At 35.5% G+C, this 8,664-nt stretch overlaps 3 protein-coding genes across 3 annotated transcripts; 2 read left to right on the forward strand and 1 right to left on the reverse strand.

Moving 5' to 3' along the window:
- The first annotated feature begins 333 nt into the window (after positions 1-333).
- On the forward strand, positions 334-2,839 carry LOC111448847 (protein NRT1/ PTR FAMILY 6.4-like). The gene is made up of 5 exons (XM_023088616.1): positions 334-486; positions 572-689; positions 764-981; positions 1,065-1,612; positions 1,708-2,839. The coding sequence occupies exons 1-5, from the start codon at positions 484-486 to the stop codon at positions 2,591-2,593; spliced, it is 1,773 nt and encodes a 590-aa protein (XP_022944384.1). The 5' UTR covers positions 334-483; the 3' UTR covers positions 2,594-2,839.
- Positions 2,840-2,935: 96 nt separating this feature from the next.
- Positions 2,936-5,308, reverse strand: LOC111448848 (50S ribosomal protein L30-like). Its single transcript, XM_023088618.1, has 3 exons — positions 5,196-5,308; positions 3,304-3,514; positions 2,936-3,192 (listed from the first exon to the last, which is right to left on the reverse strand). Exons 2-3 carry the CDS (start codon positions 3,493-3,495, stop codon positions 3,058-3,060), a joined length of 327 nt encoding a protein of 108 aa, XP_022944386.1. The 5' UTR covers positions 3,496-3,514; positions 5,196-5,308; the 3' UTR covers positions 2,936-3,057.
- Positions 5,309-6,019: 711 nt separating this feature from the next.
- Positions 6,020-7,910, forward strand: LOC111448693 (glycine-rich RNA-binding protein 4, mitochondrial-like). Its single transcript, XM_023088382.1, has 5 exons — positions 6,020-6,218; positions 6,321-6,389; positions 7,259-7,365; positions 7,455-7,727; positions 7,758-7,910. The coding sequence occupies exons 1-4, from the start codon at positions 6,053-6,055 to the stop codon at positions 7,563-7,565; spliced, it is 453 nt and encodes a 150-aa protein (XP_022944150.1). The 5' UTR covers positions 6,020-6,052; the 3' UTR covers positions 7,566-7,727; positions 7,758-7,910.
- The last annotated feature ends 754 nt before the right edge of the window (positions 7,911-8,664 follow it).

The raw sequence follows: 8,664 nt of genomic DNA on the forward strand, positions 1-8,664 counted from the left end.
CTTGAAGATCTGAATCAAAAGAGAAGTGTTTTTGCATTTTGCTATCAGTTTTGAAGCTAAATCTTCATTGATTTGCATTAGTGGTGTCAGATAAACCCAATTGAAATGCATGAACTATAATAGTTTGAAGAAATAAAAGAAGATAAGTATGTGGATTGTATTGATGGGGAGGAAGAAAAGCAAGTCATTTTCCAGCATTTGGTTCAGTTTTATGTGGCTACAGGCACCACTACCACAAAAATGTAACTTGGCAAAACTCCAAACGAGTTACACATGCTGTCAAAGCAACCTGTATAAACCACAAGCTCATTTAGTTTCAATCCTATCTCTTTCTCTGTCCTAATTCCAATCATACACTAACTTTTTGCCTTCCAATAAATCATGAGTCTAAGCACAACTGCAGCACACAAACAATTCATCTTCTTTCTCTTTCTCTCTCTCTCTCTTTCTCTCTAGCAGAGAGGAAAAAACAAGCAAAAAACAATGGTAACTTGTTTGTGGAGAAACTCCTTAGTTCCTATTGGCTATGAATGGCTTCTTTAACGGTTAAAATCTTCCTTGTTTCCAACAGGTTCTGGTATCTAAGCATGGGAGTGGAGGAGGAGAAGAAGATGCTGCAGTGGATTTTTGGGGAAACCCAGTGGACAAATCAAAAACTGGAGGATGGCTTGCTGCAGGGCTCATCTTAGGTGCTTAATTTTTTCTTTAGTTTTCACAGACCAAGAGTCTAAATCTATCAATTCTAATGCCCAAAATGATGCAGGAACTGAGCTCTCTGAAAGGATATGTGTGATGGGGATATCAATGAACTTAGTGACATATTTAGTTGGGGATTTGCATCTCTCTTCAGCTAAATCTGCAACTATTGTGACTAATTTTCTTGGTGCCCTTAATCTTCTTGGCCTTCTTGGTGGGTTCTTAGCAGATGCCAAGTTGGGACGTTATCTAACTGTTGCAACTTTTGCTTCCATAACTGCTGTGGTAAGTTGTGAGCCATTAAGAATGATTTCAGCAAAGAAATTTCTAGTTCAGAATTTAGCCTAAGCCTTGCTGGTTTTTTGCAGGGTGTTATTTTGTTGACATTGGCCACAACCATCCCTGGCATGCGACCCCCTCATTGTGATGACTCCAGAAGGCAACTTCATCAATGCATTGAAGCTAATGGTGGGCAACTTGCCATGCTCTATGCAGCACTTTATACTATAGCACTCGGCGGAGGGGGGATAAAATCAAACGTTTCAGGATTTGGGTCCGACCAATTCGATGTCAATGATCCTAAGGAGGAGAAGGCCATGATATTCTTCTTCAATAGGTTCTACTTTGCCATAAGCATTGGATCCTTGTTTGCTGTCATTGTGTTGGTTTATGTACAAGACAATGTTGGGAGAGGCTGGGGATATGGAATCTCTGGAGGGACCATGGTGATTGCTGTGATTGTACTGCTTTGTGGGACAACCTTTTACAGGTTTAAGAAGCCTAGAGGAAGTCCTCTAACAGTGATATGGAGGGTGGCTCTTTTGGCTTGGAAGAAGAGAAGTCTCCCTCTCCCATCTCATCCCAGCTTCTTAAATGACTACCAAAATGCCAAGGTTCCTTACACCTACAGGTTCAAGTAAGTGTTTTTCAGATCTATCATCAAATACACTTCGTTTTTTTTCCCCCTCTTTATTGTAAAGAAAACGGTGTTAATGAAAAGGTGAATATCAGGTGTCTTGACAAGGCTGCAATTCTGGACGAGTATGTTGCCAACAATCGAAACAGAAACGATCCATGGATTGTCTCGACCGTGACTGAAGTTGAAGAAGTGAAAATGGTGCTGAAGCTTTTACCTATTTGGTCTACTGGCATCCTCTTTTGGACGATCTACTCTCAAATGACTACGTTCACGGTAGAGCAAGCATCATTTATGGATAGAAAAGTTGGTAGTTTTGAGATTCCTCCTGGTTCTATGTCAGCCTTTCTATTCATCACCATCCTTCTCGTCACTTCCTTGAACGAGAAACTATTCATACCAATTGCACGAAAGCTGACTCACAATGCCCAAGGTCTCACAAGCCTTCAGAGGATTGGAATTGGACTTGTTTTCTCAATTTTTGGCATGGTGGCTGCTGGAGTTGTTGAGAAAGAGAGGAGGACATTAGCTTTGGGACAACGTACTCTAAGTGCTTTCTGGTTAATACCTCAGTTCTTCTTGATTGGTGCTGGAGAGGCATTTACATATGTTGGACAACTCGAGTTTTTTATCAGAGAAGCACCGGAACGAATGAAATCCATGAGCACAGGGCTTTTTCTTAGCACTCTTTCCATGGGATTTTTCGTTAGTAGCTTGTTGGTAACAATCGTGGATAAAGTAACCAACAAGCAATGGCTGAGAAGTAATTTGAACATGGGAAACTTGAACTACTTCTATTGGCTACTTGCAGTGTTGGGGCTGCTAAACTTTTTCTTCTTTCTAGTCCTAGCCCGGAAACATCAGTATAAAGACCAGCATTACTTCAACTCTAAAGACAACAATGAGGAGCTCAAGAGTTCTAATGACTTGGTAGCACTTGAAGTGGAAGGGCCAATAAGCATAAAGGCAACAGAAAGTTAAGAGTGTGTGTTTCAAGGTGTCCCATGTATAAGTTTAAAAATCCTGCATCTACGTTTGAATATCTCAAAACCTGTAGCTACAACCATCCTATGCTTTCAGCATCAATGGCAGATAAGCCACTGCTATTTTGTCTTCCCCTAGGTTCTATATGATCTAAACCATTCAGCATATTTCAAATAATGTTTTCCAGTGCAAACCGGCACTCATTTATGTAAACATCCATGTCTCATAGCAGGCTTCTTACTGGAAGTAGAATCCTCAAATGATTTTGATAGGCATCATTTTCAAACAGGCATCTATTCCAATAAATTATTTTAGCTAGCAACTAGACTCAGCAAGATGTATAGAGTATAAAAGCCTTGATTATCAAATAATTCCAGAAAAGTACACTGCTCAAATATAATCCTTCTCACATCGTCCCGATAAATGAGAAGTAGACCTGATATCTAACAGCAATGCATGTTTCAAGAGGCAGAAGCAGAACTTGGAGAAGGAAGGTGATTTACAACTAATGGAGGTCGGAGGGCCGCATGCTGTTCCACCTTCTGTTTACGAGCTTTATACATTTCTTCTGTTTCAACCACTACTAATCGCTTTACCTATAATAAAATTAAGCAAAACAACGAAAAAGGGATCATGGCATTCAGTCACCATGAGGTTGTTCTGTAGTGTGTGCATGTGCGCAGTAGAGAATAAGTATAAAAAGCAACCTGTTGAAGCATTCCCCTAACAGTTGGTGTGTTCCAGCGCATGACAGTTCGGTTGCACTTTCGGAGCCGCAATGCCTCTAATGTACGTCGGTGAAGCCTCCTTGTTCCTGGCATGCCTCTCACTAATGTGATATAAAGATTAGGACTCCATGTAATTGGGACATTGGCTTTGAAGGCCTTGAAGGCATTCATGTCAAAGATCTCCAAAAATCTACAAAACAAAAAAATGATCAAGAAATAGATTTCTCTGCGAGCATATCAACAATCTCAGCTAAGCACCTCAACAAAATCTTCTAATTTGTTGGGCGGGAAAACTTCTGCAGTTCACAAACTTTCAATTAAACAAAAGATCATCTTCAATAGATTGAAAGCTCTACCAATGCTCTATTTGCACAAAATAACATGAAAAGAAATAGATGATTACTTAAAGTAGAAACCACATCCACGCCATGATTCGTCATCTCAAATAGATATATTCATCTTTATATCCACCTGAAGCTTTCAATAAAGTCTTCTACAATATTTAAAAAAATTAAAACGGTAGAACTGCATGCTTGGAAGCAAAACCATTTCAATATAGCATTCAACTACATCATTTTCATCAATCTAGACCTTGAAATTTACATAAGATTTTTCATAGACACAGCATTCAGTCTTAAAAGGAACATTAAAAAAAGGTGAAAGCGCATGCTAAGAAGCAAAAAACTTCCAATGCAGAACGGATAAGGAGGAGATCTGTAAGCTTGATAGCATTGTGATAGAACTAATGCTGGGACGTGCATGGTTCAAAAAAGCCACAAACTGAAAACCATGATGATCAGCTTGCCAAATGTGCTAACTAAACCAAACTCTTTGTCAGTTTAAAACCAGTTTTACAAATTCAATTTGGTTTGATTAAGAACTTTCTGATATGAATCACCAAGGACATCAAATTATTATTCATACTTCATCCAATAACTTTGATGTAATTTTATCCTTTTATGACATATTAAGTAGGGTTATTCTTAGTCACTTTCTATGTTCTATAATGTGGCATGTATTCAGGGTTCTGGGATGTAATCTAAGGCCTGTCGACTAGGTTGTACAAAACAGATAATGATGAATCGAGTTTTAACCTTTGTGCTTCTTTCAAGTTTAGCCAACAAGAGAACTTCATGAATTTTGCAATTCATGCGTCGAGTTGCATAACAAGAACATTCAAGTAGGATTTATCATCCTATCTAGTGGAGTGTTCAATTCTTCAGCCAAGGAACTTGTTCTTTATCTCAAGAGTAAGATCGTTAGGCAATCCGTTTCTAGCTCAATCCTTAGGGTTAAAATAGAATCGTTTCTAACTCAATCCTTAAGGCAATCCGTCTCTAATTCCAATTCATTACGATTTTCATATCACTTTCATTATATCTCATTCCCAGCATTGAATTAAATCCTCGTTCAGGAATAACGTAATATTCAAACGAAAACATTCATAAACCAAAAAAAAAAAAAAACAGACAGGACATTCGAAGCATCAATTTTGCAGCCACCCATTACAGATACCAAATTTTGATTTACTAAATATTTTCACATTCTAAAGAACAGCAATACACATTATTATCACGAAACTGGAATCTCCACATCATGAAAGGCCACTGAAAGTCTGAAAAACAGACGAAAAGTGAGGGGGGAGGGGGGGAATTAAAGATATATCCTGAGAATAGTATGGAAACCCATCATTCTTAATGAGCTCAAACTAAATAGCATTCTAATAAACCAACTAGTACAAAGACAATCAATTTTTCCTAATACAGAATGAAAATTAACCGCCCCAAGTAAAGTAGATAGCAGAAAAAACAAGAACAGAAGATTAGGCGGGAAGAAAGCATAAATCAAGAAAGTGGAGAATCCAATATTACCAGTTCGAGGAGAAGAAAGGAGAGGAATCAAGGGAAGCGACTGATAGCTGCCGATGTTAAGTCTCAAGCTTGAGTTTGAGAGACGAAACTAAAATATCGAGGGAAAGAGAGAGTTGAGAAACGGCGTCGGATATCTAATTTTTTTTTTTCTTTCCAAAATGAATTTCTTTCTAAAAAAAATATTCCTAAATTAAAAATTTTCGATAATATATATATATATTTGTCAAGTTTGGATAGATATTGTCAAATAATTTATTTCTTTTTTAAGAAGTTTAATAATTTAGTAATTATGAGCTCTATATTTAAAAAATAATTATAAATTTTTAAAATAACCAACCTTTCTTATCTTTATAAAGAATAAATAAATAATTTTGTTTATTATCGATTATGAAGAAAATTATTTATTAATGATGGAGGATGAAAGTACCACCTCACCTAATTCCGACCATAATTTATGGAATGATCATGAGTTTAAAAAATAACTAACATTTTTTATCTTTATAAAAAAAAAATTTGTTTATCTTCAATTAAGGAAGAAAATTATTTATTAATGTTGGACGATTAAACTCCCACTACTAATTTAGGTAAGGATGACGAGTTTATAATCAAATAATACTCTCTCCATTGGAATAGGGCATTTTGAGAAACCAAAAACAAAATTACTAAAACTTATGTAACTTATGTTCAAAGTGGACAATATCACAACGTGTAGCTGAAAGTAGACGTATGTAACTTATGAATATTTTTGTTTATGTTAATAGATATTTTTATTAATTTAGATTTTTAAATTTGATGCTTTTTATGTGTCTTTTCTGTAGCAGGATTTTAGCTCCCATCGCGAATTCGATCAATAACCAATGATGAGCAACGCGAACGCCTTGATGCTGCTTGCCAGAAGAGCACTCACCAATATTCAAACCCCAGTTCTGAGCTTTCGTTGCTTCTGTTCTCAATCCTCCTCCTCCTACTCCTCAGCTCCCTCGTCTTCTCCTTCTGCGCCAAACAACAAGCTCTTTGTTGCAGGTTCGTTTCTCTTTCGCAATCCCGTCCCACAGATGCTGCCCCAACATGATTCAAATGGTTTATGCATTGAATTTGATCTTGTTTTTTTCCTGCCGCTTCCAGGTTTGTCTTGGTCATTGGACGAGAGATCCTTGAAAGATGCGTTTTCTTCCTTTGGGGAGGTTACTGAAGGTAATCGTGAATGTTGAGTTTAAGCCTTTGATGTATGAGTTGTAGTCTACATGTTCGACGAAATGTCTAGTCGACTTCAGACCTCAGTTCATGATGTTTGCTTCTGGGTCGAAGCTTTTTGCTTCAATTCCATTCATAATTCCAATGATTTTTTAGGAAAAAAGTTGTTTCATTGAAGTTTCCTGTTTTACTATGCTTCTATGATTTTCTTGGGATATTGAGACAGCAAGACAATGAGAAATTTAGAGATTGAAAATTCTGCATGAAGAACTGTGAAGTACAACGAATTTGAGAGGTGGGAAATTAAAATTTATGTTTGAGCTGAAAGAAATTTGATGGCCATTGGTGATCACTCTGGAACTTCTCCAGCAAAATAGCTTATGGACATGGAGTTCATTTGATTTAGTTTAGATGAAATTGAATGGTCGCTGTGAAAAATCAATGGTGATCATTGTAGAAACCTTGATGCCCATTGGCTATCACTCTGAAACTTCTCCAGAAATTAGCCTATGGAATGCACTTGATATAGTTAGGATGAAATTCAATGGCCACTGAGAAACTTCAGTAATCGTCTCTAAAGGAACTTTGATATCCATTGTTGATCACTCTGAAACTGCATCAGCAAATTGCTTATTAGTTGAGTTCAAGCATGTTGGATAGTGATTTGAAATGCTTAAATTCATTGTTCTAGAGTTTGCTTTTAATCATTCAAAATCAATTTTGATAGCATAAAACTTATGTTGAATGATAAAAACGTGTTTATGGGTGATTTTGAACATGAAAAATTATAGTTCAACCATTTCAAGATCACTCTCTAACACGCCCTTTTTCTGTTAAGATTTGAATGCTTATATATACTCTCTTGACAGTTAGGATAATGTACGATAAAGACTCAGGTCGATCCAGAGGCTTCGGATTTGTGAACTTCACAAATGAAGACGATGCACAAACTGCAAAAGATGCAATGGATGGAAAGGCAAGTCACTATTTAATAAGAAGTTGTTTGACAATGTTTAATCTAACATCCTAAATTAGTCAAAATGATAGTCATCCCATCACTTTCAGGCACTATTAGGGCGGCCATTACGAATAAGCTTTGCCCTCGACAAGGTTCGTGGAGGACCTGTTGTCATTCCTCGACTTTCCAACATCAACATGTTTGGCCGAAGATCTTGAAGCTCATGGTATTTCATCTTCATCTACCTGTAGCATGAATATGTAAACTTGAACTGTTCAATTCCTACTTCATAATCTAAATCTTGACTTGGTTTTGGAGGTGAATGCTAGACAAGTGTGGGAACCAATAGTATGAAGAACCTTAAGTTAGGATTGTTTAATAAAGGCAGATAAATGCAATATCAGTCATGATAGATATTTCCAGTTTATTTGTTCAGAAATCTTGTTTTCCATCCTTGTCCTGTACATTAGATTTATTTGCTTGATTTTTCTGTTGGAGTTTGCATTCAAGCACAATTTTAGTTCTGATATGATTCCTAGTGGCATTTTCATAGATTTTTTTATCAGGAAAGGAGAACTATTTTTCACATTCAATAGCCCACAATTAATTGAATGAGTTGATTTAATAGTTCTAATATTATTGAGTTTTAGAGCTTGAGGAATTTTATTATGAGTAATTACATTGATGTGAGCAAATTTGACTCTTATTACTCTTCTTCAAAAGTGGTAAGATTATCTTGGAATTTTTTACATGTTATAAATGTTTAAAATTACCATAAGAGTGAAAAGTCGAATTTTTGACATGTTATAAATGTTCAAAATTACCATAAGAGTGAAAAGTCGTTGACCTAAAACGATATGTTGGAATCTTGTAGAGGTGTTTAGGTCTGATTTGGATTCCAAATTATTGTCCAATTTTTATTCTAACATTTTTATCAATTTTTTGCATGTTACAGTTTTTATTAAATTTTTGTTTTAGTTAGTTTTCAAACTCAAAAAGGAGGAAAATAGGAAAATATTGTAAATTTAGAAAGAAAATGAGTATTTTTTTTTTAAAATAAGTAAAATTTAAGGGTTTTTCTCTCAAAATATTCTTAAACTTGGAAAGTTTCACTAATATCTTTAAATTTTTAAAATATTCAAAATATCCTTAAACTTAAAAAAAAAAAAAAAAACCTTTATTATTATTTTTTAATGGAATGAGTTTATTTAAACTTTTAAATTTCAAAAATATTTTTTAACTTTCAACATTTTTCGAAAATATTGAGTTCTTAAAAGTTTTATTAATACTTTTCAATTTTTTTTTTTTTTTTTTTTT

This window comes from Cucurbita moschata, unplaced genomic scaffold (assembly GCF_002738365.1).
Source record: "Cucurbita moschata cultivar Rifu unplaced genomic scaffold, Cmos_1.0 Cmo_Scf00010, whole genome shotgun sequence".
NCBI classification, from domain to species: domain Eukaryota; kingdom Viridiplantae; phylum Streptophyta; class Magnoliopsida; order Cucurbitales; family Cucurbitaceae; genus Cucurbita; species Cucurbita moschata.